The sequence below is a fragment of the Dasypus novemcinctus genome, chromosome 7 (assembly GCF_030445035.2).
Source record: "Dasypus novemcinctus isolate mDasNov1 chromosome 7, mDasNov1.1.hap2, whole genome shotgun sequence".
Lineage (NCBI taxonomy): Eukaryota > Metazoa > Chordata > Mammalia > Cingulata > Dasypodidae > Dasypus > Dasypus novemcinctus.
The window spans coordinates 66,129,138-66,145,924 of record NC_080679.1 but is presented as its reverse complement, the minus strand read 5'-3'; the positions used below and the strand labels follow the sequence as shown (position 1 = coordinate 66,145,924).

Genomic DNA, 16,787 nt, shown 5'->3' with positions numbered 1-16,787 from the left:
TAAATAATGCACTCTTAAACAACCAATAGGTTAAAGAAGAAATCACAAGGTAAATTAGAAAATAGCTGGAGCTAAATGAAGATGAAATAATGACATTCCAAAATTTAAGGGAGGTAGCAAAGGTAGTATAGAAAGAGAAACTTATAGTACCAAGTGCTTACTTTCAAAAATAAGTAATAGCTAAAATCAATTATCTAACCTCATTCCTGGTCAAATTAGACAAAGAAGAGTAAATTAAACACAAAGTAAACAGAAGGAAGGAAATTAAGATTAGAGTGGAAATGAAATAGGGAATTAAAAACAATAGAGAGACTCAATGAAACCCAAAGCCTTTTTAGAAAAAAAGTTGGTAAGATTAAGGAATCTTGGGACAGATTGACAAGAAAAGAGGTCATAAATGACCAAAACCAGAAATGAAAGAGCGACATTACTACCAACCCCATAGAAATAAAAGGCATTATAAGAGAATACTATAACAATTTGTATGGCAAAAATTAGAAAAAATTAGATGAAGTGGACAAATTCCTAGAAAGATATAAATTATTAGACTAAATCAAGAAGAAATAGAAGACCTCAACAGAAAAATTACAATTAGAGAGATTGAATCAGTAATTAAAAACCTACAAAAAAATAAAAGTTCTAGGCCAGATGGCTTCACAGGGGTATATTATCAGACATTCAAAATGAATTAATATTACCAATCCAGCTCAAATTCATCCAAAAAACCCCGGAGGAGAAAACCCTCCCTAAATCATTCTATGAGATCAGTATCACGTTAATACCAAAACCAGGTAAGATATCACAAGAAAAGAAAATTACGTGAATATCCTTTATGAATATAAATGTGAAAATCCTTAACAAAACACTTACAAATGAAATCCAACAGCACATTAAAAAAAGTTATACACCATGATCAGGTGGTATTTATTCCAGGTACGCAAGGGTGGGCCAACATAAAGTCAATTAATATAGTAAACCATATTAACAGAATGAAGGAAAAACATAGTATATGATCATCTCAATTGATGCAGAAAAGGCATTTGACAAAATCTAGCACTGCTTCTTGATAAAAACACTCAGAAAACTAGGAGTAGAAGGAAACTGACTCAACATGACCAAGGGCATAAATGAAAAACCCACAGTTAACATCATACTCAATGGTGAAAGAGTCAATGTTTTCCCTGAAAATCAGGAAAAAGATAAGGATGCCTGTCATCACTGGAAGTTCTGGTCCAAGCAATTAGGGGGGAAATAAATAAATAAATATTTATTAAATAAATATTTATTTATTTATTATATATAAATGCCATCCAAATTAGAAAGGAAAAAGTAAAACCTTTCCCTATGTGTAGATGACATGATTCTATATATAGAAAATCCTGAAAAATCCACAAAAGAAATATTAAACAATTTTAGCAAAGTGGTGAGGTACAAGATAAACATGCAAATATCCACAGTATTTCTGAACTTGTAAAGAACAAACTGAAGAGGAAATTAAGAGAAAAAAATTCCATTTACAATAGCAACTAAAAGAATCAAATGCCAGAAATAAATTTAACCAAAGATATAAAGGACATGTACACAGTAAACGACAAGATATTGCGAAAAGAAGTCAAAGATGTCCTAAATGAGTGGAAGGATATTCTATGTTAATGAATTGGAAGGCTAAATATTGCTATGATGTCAAATCTAACAAGCAATTTATAGATTCAACACAATCCCAATCAAAATTCCAACAGCCTCCTTTGCAGAAATGGCAAAGCTTATTTCAAATTTACATGGAAGATTAAGTGGCCCTGAATAGCCAAAGCCATACTGAGAAAGAATAAAATTCCAATTCCATATTTTAAAGCTTATTACAATGCTACAGTAATCAAAACACCATGGTACTGACATAAGAAAAGATATACAGATCAATGGAATCAAATTGAGAGTTCAGAAATAAGCCCTTCATTTATTCTAAATTATGACTGACTGATTGCTAAGGGTATGAAATCCACTCTGAGGAAAGAATAGTCTTTTCAACAAATAAGCTGGGAAAACTAAATATCCATATGCAAAAGAATGAAAGTGGACCCCTACCTTATACCATATACAAAAATTAACTCAAATTTGATCAAAGACCTAAATATAAGAACTAAAACTATACAACTCCTAGAAGAAAATAGGAAAACATTTTCAGGACCTTGCATTAGGAAATGAACTCTTAGATTTTACATCAAAAACACAAGCATCAAAAGAAAAAGTAAACTGGACTTCATCAAAATTAAAAAGCCTTGTGTAAAGATATCAAGAAAGTGAAAAGACAACCTACAAAATAAGAGAAAATATTAATATTTGGAAATCAGACATCTGAAAAGGGTTTAGTATACAGAATACATAAAGAGCTCCTATAATTGACAACAAAAGTTCAAACAACTCAATTAAAAAATGGGTAAAGGACATAAATAGACATTTTTCCAAAGAAGATATACAAATGGATAATGAGCAGATGAACAGATACTCAACATTACTGGTTATCAGAGAAATGCAAAGTAAACCACAGTAAGATACCACTCACAGCCACTAGAATGGCTTACTATTAAAAAACGTAACACTCAGAAAATAAGCGTCAGGAAAGAATGTAGAGAAATAGGAATTCTCATGCAATGTTGGTGGGAATGCAAAATTGTGCAACCACTTGGAAAACAATTAGGAACTCCTTAAAGTTAAGTAGAGGATTATCAAATGATCCAGCAATCCTACTTGTAAATATATACCCAAAATAATTGAAAACAGGTACTCCAATAGATATGTGTACACCAATGTTTAGAATGACATTCACAAATGCCAAGATGGAAGCAACCCAAAAGCCTATATATCAATAGATGAATGGATAAACAAAATGTGGTATGCACATACAATGGAATATTTTTTAGCTATAAAAAGGAATGAAGTTCTGATACATGCTACAACATGGGTGAACCCTGAAGACATCATGATGAGCAAAAAAAGTCAGATACAAAAGGACAAATATTGTCCTTTCATTTATATAAAATAATGAGATTATACAAATCCATAGGCTCAGAATTTAGAAAACAAGGTGGCAAGGATGGGTACAGAATGTGGAATTAATGTACAGATTTTCTGTTTGGGACAATGGAAAAGTTTTTATAGTAGATGATATTGATGGTAGCACAAATTGATTGTAATTACCACTGAATTTTATATTTGAAAGTAGTTAGAATGGGAAATTTTATGTAGCATATATGTTACAATAAATTTTTAAAAAATCTGTGCATAGTCTAGTAAGGCATTACTTATTAAGCAAACAATCTGAATATAACTGGTTATGTGTTCTATCATAAGTATAGGAAATGCTATGAAAATCTAAGTGCAAGTGAATTGTTTTGCTCTGTGGTTCACTCAGATTTGCAGAGCATTTATTGGCTGGCACCAGAATGTGAACAGTAAACTGGACTTCACTGGGCATACAAGAGATACAGGGCACTCTAGGCAGAGGGAATAGTATTTGGGAAAGTACTGAGGTAAAAGAAAACACAGCTGGCTTGAAACTTTGGCCGGACAGATGCTAAAAAGGGAGGCAGCAACCCAATCATGTCAATAGGCCTTGCGTTTGCCCATCTATTCTATTTTCATTGGAAAAAAGAATTAAGGTTTTGTATCAGTTTCCTAGGACAGTCAAAAAGTACCACAAACTGTGTGGCATCAAACAACAGAAATTTATTTTCACAGTTCTGGAGGCTAAATGTCCAAAATCAAGGTGTCAGCAGGGCTGTGCTCCCCACTGTAAGTGATAGGGAAGATTCCTTTCCTGCCTCTTCTGGCTCGGGGACCCTGCGTTCCTTGGCTTGTGGCAGCAAAACCCATTGCCTGCCTCTGTCTTCACATGATAATCATCCCTCTGTGTGCCTGTCTCCACGTCACCTCTTATTATAAGGACCCCAGTCACATCTGATTTAGGTCTAAACTGATCTAGTGTGACCTCCTCTTAACTTGATTACATCTGCAAAGACCCTATTTCCAAACAAGGCCACATTCACCGGCACTGGGGATTAGGACTTGAATATATGTTTGGGGACACAATTCAACCCCCAACAGATATAAATAGTAGCCAAGAAAATGAACTTTTAAAAATTGTAACATTTTCTACTTATTGGTACTTTTTCAAAGAATAAATAACAACAAAGATGTTTTTTCTAATGATAAATAAGGAGAAAAGAAATTGCTGATTTGAAAAACTTTTGTCATCACAACGCTTCAGCATGTAGTCATTTTAAATATCCTCCTACCTGCCTCAAACAGCGACAAATATATTCATACAAGATTATAATAAAATTCCTGGAGTTATATATAATATCTATATAAATGCCATACAATTTCATTACCATTAGTGCTAGTCTAATGAATACCAGGGGGCTTAATAATAATTTGTCAATATGAAATATTATGTATTTCCTACTTATGCATACTGTGATAATGCTGCTTTATTACTTTTTACTTCATTTCTTTTGAGTGAAAAAGTTTTTAAATGACAATCCATTATACTCTCATCTAAGGATTAATTCAACTTTTAATTTTCTCCTGCAGGCTTACAGTATTTGTATTTTGCTTACAAAATTTGATACTATCCACAAAGCCCAGTAATCAGTTATGAACGAGTATGGGTATCTGTATGTTTTCTTTTTTCTTTTTTTTTCTCTATTTTTAAAAAAATGTTACACTCAAAAAATATAAGAAGTCCCCATATACCGCCCACTCTCACCCCACTCCTCCCACATCAATGACCTCTTTCATCATCATGGGACATTCATTGCATTTGGTGAATACATTTTGGAGCACTGCTGCATCACACGGATAATGGTTTACATTGTAGTTTACACTTTCCCCCATTCCACCCAGTGGACCATGGCAGGACATACAATATCCAGCATCTGTCCTGCAGTACCACCCAGGAAAACTCCAAGTCCTGAAAATGCCCCCACATCATATCTCTTCTTTCCTCTCCCTACCCTCAGCAGCTACCATGGCCATTTTCTCCATATCAATGCTACAAATTTCTTCCATTACTAATCACAATAGTTCCATAGTAGAATATCAGTAAGTCCACTCTAATCCATACTCTATTTCTCCATCCTGTGGACCCTGGGATCCTGTTATGTCCACTCCATCTCTATATCAAGAGGGGGCTTAGATTCCACATAGATGATGGATGCAATTCTCCTACTTGCAGTTGTAGGCACTTTTGGCTCTCTGGTGTGGTGGTTGACATTTTTCACCTCCCTGTTCTCTGGCCAGAGTAAGTTTGATAAAACAGAGGGTAGGCGTTGCAAGTCTGCTGAGGCTCAGGATCTGGCTGTCACATGGACAGTCCAGAGATTCAGGTCTCCTGAGTATACACCAATCCCAGCACCAACCACAGGTCCAGTAAAAGTGACAGAAGAGGCACATGTTTTCTAAATTCCTTTAGGACCACAAAAAGTGCCATCTCTTTTCATAATGCACACGCAAGTCACCCCAAGTCACTCGAGAAATCTCAATAATGGTGACAGTCATGCGAATGTTGAAGAGTTGGAAGATGCATTAAAATATTACTGTCCACTGGTAATCTTAGCTGCTCCAAGAGTCTTGATTTCTGAACCATGATTTGGGGGAAAAAAGGGAAAACTACAGAGGGATAACCTTCTAACAAGATGATGTAGTTTCTTCCTAAAAAGTAAAGCATTTGAGGTCCTTTCTTCAGGGTAAAGTCTAAACTTAGGAATAGTATAATATATTTGAGAAGTATAATATATACTGACTTATTGGGCAATAGCACGTAGGTTAAGTGTTCCTATGGCACATTCAAGAGATATGAATTTGTTCCCAGCTCTTCCACCACCTACTAGCATTTTAACCTCAGATTAACAACTTTTTAAAAAAATTATTTTAGCCTTACTTTTCCCATGTATAAACTAAAAGATGATTATGAGACTAATAATAATAATTACTCAATTCTATCATATGCTGGCATGCATTATTTTCATTTTTCAAACCTCAAAATTTATATTAATATTATTCCACCTTTTATGTAACATATTTAGTTCTTGATATCATTATTATGAGGATTATAACTGCTTGCCTAGAAAAGTGTTTGTCATATAGTAAATGCATAATGTAAGTTCACTACTATATTAGGATTTAATTTTTTAAAATAAGGACATCATATATCAGTAAAGAATGTTTAGCTAAGTTAGTTAACAATATGAAAACTTAATATAACATTTTGCTAAAAATATTTGGGGGAATTTTCATTTGGCATTTCAAATTTAATCACATAAGACCCAACAAAGCATATCTAAATTATTTTTTTGGAGAAGAAATTGTTACACAGCAGGTTGTGCTTCTTCCTAGCAAGAGGATTTGAAAAAATTCAGAAATAACTTGGGAATGAGTACAACTGTTAATTTTTATTCTCAAGATAGGCTAACAATGACTTAAACAGGAACACAATTTTCTACTATAGAACACCAATTATTTGCTGTTAAATATAATTATAATCATATACATGCAAAAAATATTCTTCCCTTAGGATAACATTGCTACAGAGACCAGTCAGAAGCCCTTTGGAAGATTGCTTTCTGTCACTCATGTCAAGTATAAAATGGCATTAATAGTGTCTAAAGAGCTCATTCTTTCTTACTGTCAAAGAGGTGCTGATGCAAAATATCAGAAATTGGTTGGTTTTTATAAAGGATATTTATCTGGGATAGGAGCTTACAGATACCAGGCCATAAAACATGTTACTTCCCTCACCAATGTCTATTTTCATGAGTTGGAGCAAAATGGCTGCTGATGTCAGCAAGGGTTCAGGTTTCCTGGGTTCCTCCCTTCTGGGGTTTGCTTCTCTTTCCTCTGTGTGCTTACTTCCTGGGGCTCCAGCTTAAGGCTTCAGCATCAAACTCCAACATCAAAACGCCAACATCAAAAACCTGCAACTCTGTCCTTTGTCTTGCCTTTTATCTGTGGGTCCCACCCACCAAGGATTGGGGACGCAACACCCTAATGACGTGGCCCAATCAAAGCCCTAATCATACCTTAATCATGCCCAGGTACAGACCAGAATACAAACATAATCCAATATCTATTTTTGGAATTCATAACCATATTAAACTGCTACACACACCAAGACATGTTTCATCAGAACTTATGAATTCTCAGACCAGGACATCAGGTCCTAAGGATAAATTTTTTAAATGAAATTCATCACAGAAAAAATGCTATCCTTTTTACTCCATACAAAAGCAAATTTTACTTCCTTCCAGTAAGTTATTAGGTAAATCAAAATTTTTATCTACCTTAAAAAAATTTTTTTATTAAAGAACTTGTGGGTTTACAGAAAAAAAATCATGCATAAAACACAGGATTCCAATTTACCACCCCATCAATACCTTATATTGGTGTGGAACACTTGTTACAATTCATGAAAGCACAGTTTTATAGCTGTACTATTAATTATAGTTTAACTTCCAGCACCTACAATCTGATCTATTGGACTTACCACACTCAGCTAAGATGGAGTTGAAGAAGGACAACCACCACACCATGGAGCCTAGAGTGATTACAACTGAAAATGGGAGGATTGCATCCAGCATCCAGGTGGAATCTGACCCTCCTCTTGACATAGAGGTGCAATGGACACAACCAATCCAATGTCCACATAGAAGAGGTGGCATTGGATTGGGAAAAGTGGACATAATGGACAAAGGGTATGGGGAAAGGCAGGAAGAGATGAGAGGTGGAGGCGTCTTCGGGACATGGAGCTGCCCTGGATGGTGCTTCAGAGGTAATCACCGGACATTGTAAATCCTCACAGGGCCCACTTGATGGAATAGAGGAGAGTATGGGCCATAATGTGAACCAATGTATATGAGGTGCAGAGGTGCCCAAAGATGTACTTACCAAATCCAATGGATGTGTCATGATGATGGGAACGAGTGTTGTTGGGGGGGGGGAGAGGGGGGGTGGGGGGGTGGGGTTGAATGGGACCTCACATATATATTTTTAATGTAATATTATTACAAAGTCAATAAAAAATAAAAAAATTAAAAAAAAAATTATAGTTTAACTTAAGGTTTGTGGTTTGTGTAGTGCAGTTTCATGGCATTTTTAAAGTTTTTTATTTTATTACCATATATACAACCTAAAGTTTCCCCTTTTAACCATGCTCAGATATATATTTCAGTGCTGTTAATTACATTCACAATGTTGTGCTATCATCATACCAAAACATTAAAATCGATTACCAAACAATACCAAAACATTAAAAATGCTATCCTTTTGGATAGCATCGTATTCTTATGCTTTCAATTTCTCTTTTGATCATTTAAAATGCATTTATTTCATATTCTCCGCTTGTTCTATTATGTCAAGTTCTTAGGGGTATAATGCTCAGTTTGTTGTGTTTACAGACTCGCTAGGTGAATTTTTCACACTGTTAATTGCTGGGATAGAAATGGCTTACAATGTCAAAGTGGTACTTTCTAGATACATAATATTTATTCCTTTATTAAACAAATTTAATATGGCAATCATGTGTCCATACATTTATATTTTCAATAACAACTTTGATGACATTAGAGGTTTGGTTTCAAAAGATCTATTAATAGATTGGTATTCTTTAAGGAGTTTAACAGGGTTGCCAGTCACTTCGAATTTAATAGAAGTTAGCTTAATTTCACTGTTTTCTGCTCAATGGCTAGTTCAGAAAGCAATGGAAACTTCAAGGGAGAAGGGAAAAAAAGACATAACTTTAAAGTAAACTTATTTTTTAACTCCATTCCAATCCTTGATTTGATAAAATATACTGTTTCTTATTATAAGTGATCTCTTTTTAAGGTATAGAAAGTAAAAATAAATTTAGTTATATATTTAGTAAATAACTTTAATTGAAAAGAATAAAGTTACGTGAATAGTCCCTGTGAGTTCAGAATGTGTAGTTGCCGTAATGAGCTTACGTTTAGATAGTTAAAAGGCAGTATGAGGTCTCAAAAACTGGAAGTCATAAAGAACACATAGCAGATTATAGTATGCTAATTGGTTATCAAATTTAGAGATGACTAAATCAGTGATCTTCAAATGTTTTAGCTTTAGAACTTTTTTTTCAAACGTAGCCTTCCTCAGAACCATTTAATATAAAACATATCAATAAGGAGCTACATTAGCCCACCCAGTGAGGCAGGTCCTGGGGGATATGGTGGTGACACTCCACAGAGTCCAGTTTGAAATCGCTACAGGAGGCTGACATTACATGAGCTTTGTTGGACACAGTAGCTCCAGTGGGACTGGACTTTGATATTAACATGCAAATGAGGTAATGCATATTTAATCAGTTTCTACATTATTTTTAATATATTTTGTAGTAAAAATATATTTTTAATATATTTTGTAGTAAAAATATGATATGCATGATTTTTATCCTCCAACTCCACTCGTGATTTAAGTCTTTGTTTTTATGACAAAGACTTAAATCACTTTATCAGTGCTTCAAAAAAGAAGTTACCCATATTTCAGGCACAAAATAACTTATTCCTAAGGAGACAAGAGTTGCCAATTCAAACACACAATCAAAAATCTGAAGCTTTCATACTTTTGACATGTAACTGCTCATTTTAAAAATAATCATTACAATACTTATTTCCAGTTTAATTTTTCTTAAATGCATCATTTGGCAGCATATTTAAAAGCTTCACATAATTCTGTTCTCCTGCTAAGAAAATTCTGATGGGTTCATGGTAATAGCATTGATGATATAGCTTGGAAAAACAACAATAACATTTTATTATGATTTTCTTATACAAGATGACAAATGTTAAACAAAATTAATGTTTTAAAAAGCTCTGGTTTTTGCTATTAAGGAGCACATCCTATATAGACCAACACTGTAATTGTGTGGGGTACAGATTTGATACTTAGTTCAAACTAGGGAAGACCATTCTTAAAAATAAAAAAGCACAATATTGAAGGATGTTTTTAATGAAGGAAAGTGTGGGAGGGATAGGGAGTGGGGCATATGGGGATTCCCTACATTTTTTATGTAACATTTATGTAAAAAAGAATAAAAAACAGGTATGTAAAAAAAATAAAAAGCAGGTATTTCTTTTTTTCATTTCATTTTTCATACCTGAAAAATGAGTGAGGCAGTTGAAATAGATAAGAACATTACAAGGACAAAATATATTAAGTCTGACTCATTTATTTGTGTGTACTTTATGAAATTAGCATTTAGAAATGAAGCAAAAAAAAACATGACAGTAGAAGTAACTCAACCAAATGCATGCTAAAAATATCCTTGTTAATTGTCTCTGGTTAGCTATCAAACATTACAAATAAGTTTGCAAATTCTAAACATAACAAAAGTCAATAGTCCTATAACATAAAGGCTATTCTATTTTTTTAACCATCTCTTCCATATATTTTTTTCTTCTGTCTTCTCCCCCTGTTTAAATATATGAGCATCCCCCACCTGTAGATTCTATAGTTTTGTCCTCTGCTTTTTAAATTCTATAATATTCCTCTCCAACCTCTCAGCTACTCCCATCCTTTCAAATCTCCTTCACCTCTTTATATATTCCTCTCAAAATGGCAACCTGATAAACATCTCCAACTGGATCTTGTAACATATCCCAAAAGGTTCTACAATGTAATGTGTTTCCTTCAAATCAACCAGTATTCTGATTTCACCATATCTGTTTATGACATCACCATTCTCTGAGGTTCTTGGGCCTAGGGCTTTAGAGTTTCATATTTTTCTTTGCTTCCATAGCCCTCTGTCAAGTCTGTCACTGGAGATCGATTAGTTCCTTCACATCCTTCAGTTCTCAGAGGTCCTAAATATCACCTGAGTGATACTTACTTTGGTCCTCCTGTGTGGATGCCTATCTGAAGCCTATGAATTATGTTTTACAATGTAGTTAAGAGTTTCTAGAGAAAAGGTTGGTTGGAGGTGATAATTCAATATTTCCAGGAAATCTAACTATGCAGAAACTGGATCACCATAATAACTAAAAAGTTATTGTTTTAGTTTCTTGATTGCTCAAGTAAATACCTTGCAATGGGTTGACTTCATCAGGAATGTATAGGCTCACAGTTTTGAGGGTAGGAGAAATCCAAACCAAGGTGTCATCAAGGAGATGCTTTCTTCCCAAAAACTGGTGTTCTGCGGCTGGCTGCCAATGATTCTTGGTCCTGGACTCCTCTGTCGTATTGTCATATGGCAATGCACGTGGCAGCCTCTCCTGGCCTCCCCTTCTCTTCTGAGTTCCATTGATGTTCAACTTCTGGTCACTCCCTCTGTGGATTTCCAGCTGGCTGAATTTCATTCTGCTTATAAAGGTCTCCACTAATAGGACTAAGATCCAACCTGATTGAGTTGAGCCACACCTTAACCAAAGAAACCTCTTCAAAAGGTTCACATCCACAGGAATGAATTAAGTGTAAGAACATGTTTTTCTGGGATACATAGCTCCAAATCACCACAGTTATGCATATTAATTTTTGTATCACTGGTATGGAAAAGCAGAAATGACTATGCTGAAGTATGTACAGCCATTACTAACCACCAGCCCTAACCATTTTCTGAATCAATGATCAATATATTCATATCTTCATTGTGGACCTCAATACATTTGTAATACATTGAGTTTTCTTGTCTGTCCCCCAAGGCAAGAATGTTCTGAGGAGAGATTATATCTCATTGATTTCTGTATCTCAACACTTACCACAGTGACTGACAAAAATGGCTGATGGATGAACCAAACTATACTGCCTTCTAGTCAATAGAAGTATGGTGACTTTTCCATAACTAAGAAAATAACAAGAGACTGTGCTCAAAAAATTCGAATGTAAAGAGATTTTGCTCATTTTCAAATAAAAATAGAAACAGTTTAAGGCTCTTTTTTTATACCTGTAAACCCACTTTCATCCAGCCATTCTTTTGGCAATTAGTTTTAAAAATCTCATGTATTTAGTAGTTACCTTCTTCCCTCTTCTAGTGTTACTAATTTGTTCTTCTCTTAAGAATTAGTCACATTTTAATTATTACTGTACTTTAAAACACAAATCTGTATATTTGAAAGTAACCCTTAATATCCAAACTATACTCAAGTTATCATTGTTGGACTAATTAGACTAAAAGACCAACCACTTAAACCTTTTTTCTTTTTTTAAAGGATGAACCAGGGATTGATCCTGAGACCTTGTACAAGGGAAGCAGACACTCAACCACTGAGCTATATGTCCACTCCCCCTTTTAATATCTTTTTGTTGATCTTATTTATAGAAGAAAAAAGGGAGAAAGGATGTAAAAGACTGGCAGGAAAAAAAATTCCATTTGCTGTACGAAGGCAAAATTCAAAAATAAATCAGTGACAAATTTCCTTTTAAATCTGTTGGTTCTGCCAGCAAAACCAGCTAAATACAAGGTCTTTGGACGTAGACTAGGGAAATCTAGTATTTGATTGTTAAGTCGTGTGGATTTTTATAATGTAAACTGTTAACCATCACCTCCAAACTTAAGTCTGCTTCAGCTACAAATTCCTTGGGTTAGGAATTTTTTTTTTTAATCAATGAACAATCACCATCTGCCACACTGGTACAGTATATAGCACAGAATAGGGACATTGCATGTGGGACAGAAAGATAATTCAGAAATAGACCCAAATCAGTGGAAATCAGAGCCAGTGAAGACCAAGAAAAGAAAACAGTTGCTCTCATCCCACGAAGACTGGGAAGGATACAGGGCTCCATCAACTTGTAGAATGAGGTTTGAACAACTTTATTTGACTCTCAGAAGATAGAGACTTTATTAAAGTTCTGGATTGCATGGATTTAAAAGTGAAAGAAACATCAAGAAAAAGGTTCTGAGAATGGAAGCTTAAAATAGAAATGCTGATACAGTACAGCACTTGAGAGAGAGCTCTGGAGCCTAGACTATTTACTCCTAGATAATGAAGTTGAGCCAGAGGAGGAGTTGGCTCCTCCGCTAGGACTTCCTGAGTTCACCTGGGTGCAGAGGAGTAGCAGTTTGGTTATTCAGACTACCTTGGTTAGGTTCTTTCATTTTCATTAGGGGATTTTTACCCTGATTTGTTTGTTTTCATCAATTTTAAACCAAAGCAATCTATTTTCTTTTAATCAGCAAAATCACTCTATACTCCAGGACCCTGTCAGAGAATATGACTCCAAACATTCTATTTCTTCCAACTCTTATCAAAACCACGGGTACAAAAAATAATCCTCCCCTAGGATAGTAGTCTATAAGATATGGAATTTATTCATCTTTCAGTTTGCCTAGATTTTAACTCTAGATCAAAATAGAACATCATTCACTGAGCTGAATAAATAGCTGGATTATTTTGACAAGTCCCTCAGAGTAGTCCCTCTGCTCCTATAAAATTGCTTTTACTACATTGATCTATGTTGTTACATCCTCTACTTCCTTGCTATTGGTTTTATGGGTGATATATATTATAGAATTTGCCCCACACATCACTCTGCAAACTCTTCATAAGCCCCAGGGGAGGGAGATTTCCTCAGACCTCCAGTACAAGGAAGAACATTGCCCCTCCTAGTCATATGATATTGTCTTATTTTATAGACCAAATATGCCTCGTGAGTACCTGGTCATGTTAGGAAATATAATTCAACTGAAATTATTAATTCTTTATTTTTAACTTTATCTTCTGAAGTGAGTTTAAAACAATACTATAACAGATTGACTGATAAAGTGTAATGCTTTTTGCTAAATACAGATGGTCTCTGCTTTCAAAGAGATAAACTAAACTATGGCCTCTGTGGGTTCCTGCCTCTTTGAAAGCATCAGATCTCCTTGATGTAAAAGGACTGTGATCGAGTGAAATATGTACCCCAATGAAAAGACATGTTTTTAATCTTCATCTGCATTCCTGTGACCCTGGACCCTTTGAAGATGTATCATCAGTTAAGGTGTGGATTCATTTGAGAATAAGATATCTATGATCCCATTTAGGTGTGGCCAAACTGAATGAAGACATCCCTACGAGTTATTCAGAAAGGAAATTCAGAGGCAGCCAGTGGCTCCAGAAGCTAGAAGTCAGTGGAAACCATCAGAGAAAAGCCATAAGAGGAGATCAAGGACATTGTCCTGTGGCAGGAGGCAGAGATGTAAGTTAAGGAATTCTGAGGATTGCAGCAAGCCAGCACCAGAACACTACAAATTTAAAGGAGAAAGCATGGTCTAACCAGCACTTTGATTTTGGACCTTTAGCCTTTAAAACAAGGCTTGTTGTTTAGGTCAACATACTGTGTGATATTTGTCATGGCAGCCTGGCAAACTACAATAATGGCTAAATGGCTAACAAGACAGGAAGGAGCCACTTAGTTACAGGGTCTCCCAGCTTTAATGGAGTGTCACTTCAGCTCTTTTGCGGCTGTCCTTGCAAAGGATAGATCCTCACAGGCCAGGTACCAATGGTGCCAGACCCTGATGTCATCATGTGCCTATTCCTTCCTCACACCTACCTCACCCAAACTGAGCCATCAGCAGCTATACCAGCTACCTCCATCCACCCTGATCGCAGTCTGGCAAAAATGAAGAAATGGGCTAAAAGGAAAGCAAGCAAGATTGGAAAATCTGAGGGGAGGGCGAATCAATCCTAAGATTCAGTTGGATTTATTTTAACTAGCAGATAATTTCTAGGAACCCAAATGGCATTATATTTGTATCCATGCATTCTACTTAAATATATTTATATTTATAAAATATACATGCCATCAGGATGTTCTAGATACACTAAATTCATTAGGAGATATATTCTAGTAAAAATATTCTCATCTTTGGGTATTAACTTTCAGAAAAAAATTAACTTGAAATAGGTAACTCTCAATTGGCAGGATATAAATCATGGCCCCTTAAAGATAATCTTCAGAAAACTGTTATTCTCAGGCTATCCAGTATATATTTGCATTTACCGTCAATGTGTGGGTGGAAGAAACATTTTAATGTAAGCTCAAGAGAGAGACAGTAATAGAAAAAATAAACTCAAATTATCCAAATTACTTAAGAATTGTATTTTCAGATTACCCAAGATGAAAGCAGACATTCATGGGTTGCTTATACTCATAAATATAATATCATGTTTACACTAATATTCTACATCAATGAAACTAGATTTAAAGCCCCATAATGGAGTACTTACCTGCCAAAATTTTCTTGAACTCTCTAAACCATAAGTCACAGTGATCTTCACTTAAATTAATAAGATCGATTGTAGAATCCTTTAATTTATTTTGTTCCTTTTTCAAACAGATGAAGAGTGTGATTCCTAGTAAAGTACCAATTCTCTGTTGTTCAGCAAAACAACGCCGTTTTAGTTTCACAGAGATTATGTCTTTGAGTTCAATAAATTCTTCTTTACATAGCAAATCAAGCTTGGAATCACCTGAAAAGAAATTAATGTTATCAAAATCATTGTGTCCATATCCTAAACGTAGAATAATGACCACCCAGAAAAATACTTTATCCTTTCTAATTTTGATTGACCTTAAGCCTATCCTTCTATAAGATAGGAAGAGAAGAAAATAAAAATTGTTTCTATTTTCCCAAGAACTAGGGGGAAAAAGAATATATATAGAGTCCCTGCCACATACTTAGGACACTTAGAATCTGAGATATTCAACGTATGAAGAATTCCAAGAACATAAGCAACATGTCAATAAAAATAAATTAGAATCATGCAATAGACTACTTTGGTATTTATATGGATAAAGAAATAGAAATAACAGTAAACTACACTAACAAAATTGAGTTTATGACAGGTTGTTGAGTCAATATGTAAAGGAAAGGATCTATACATTCCAGGTAATGCGCAAAATAGAAGATGGGCTCATTAAGCTAAAATATTCCACATGCCATTGTGAACTGCATGGTTCACTGCAATCTTTTCTTTAAATACTAATTGATTAACCTAAGGAAGTAAGACAAATTTCTCTAGTATGGTGGTTTTCAAACTCTTTGGTCTCAGAATCCCAAAGTAAACTTTGTTTATGTAGGTTATATATATACTGATATTCATTGAATTAGAGATGAAAACCAATACAGTTTCTAAAACACAGGAATATAAAGCACTCACTCCACTATCATCAGGGCAGGGCTGTCATCAGGTGTCACAAAGATTTTGGAAAACTCCACTGTATCCTTGGGAGAAAGTGAGTTAAAACAGCAAATAACTCTTGCTAATAATACAAAAATTGTTTTTACTTCACTGACTCCCTGATAGAGTCCCTGGACCATATTCTTTTAGTATATTTTATATTGTTTGTTCCCTTTGATCATATTAAGTTATGACCCTTTAAAGATACAACATTCCAATTAAATAAAATTCTTATTTCCAATTAATACCCAAAGCTGTCATAAACTGACCAGTGAGAATCCCTCCAATTTGGCTCCTTTGCTCAAAACTCCAGACCCCTTTAAAAATAAACTTTCTTTTTTATAGCAGTATAATATTCAAGTTTATCCCGAGTTCCTCAAGAGGTCTTGGTTTCTTTTGGGAAAACGGAATTAGAAACTAAAAGCTGGACAGTATGGTAATATTCACAAGGAAAACCTCTTCTATAGTAAGTCTTCAGACATATATTTGTATTTAGCTTATTATCAGTTATTTTCATCTGGTGAGCTGGTAGGCATATGGCTTTAGAACACTTGGGAAGAACCAGGGAAATTTTTTACCCTTCCCCTACCATCAAGAATGGAAGGAACTACTCTTGGC

General features: G+C 34.8%; 1 protein-coding gene across 4 annotated transcripts in view; it reads right to left on the bottom strand.

Annotated features, from left to right (window-relative positions):
* CERKL (CERK like autophagy regulator) overlaps window positions 1–16,787 on the bottom strand; it is a 198,448-nt gene that overhangs the window by 118,744 nt on the left and 62,917 nt on the right. For 3 of the 4 annotated variants that reach the window (XM_004476869.5, XM_004476870.5, XM_004476872.5), the window contains exon 2: window positions 15,216–15,458. The exons of the other annotated variant lie outside the window; for it this stretch is intronic. In XM_004476869.5, the coding sequence (XP_004476926.2) occupies window positions 15,216–15,458 (243 nt within the window). The remainder of the gene's footprint in view (window positions 1–15,215; window positions 15,459–16,787) is intronic. 4 annotated transcript variants of the gene reach the window in all.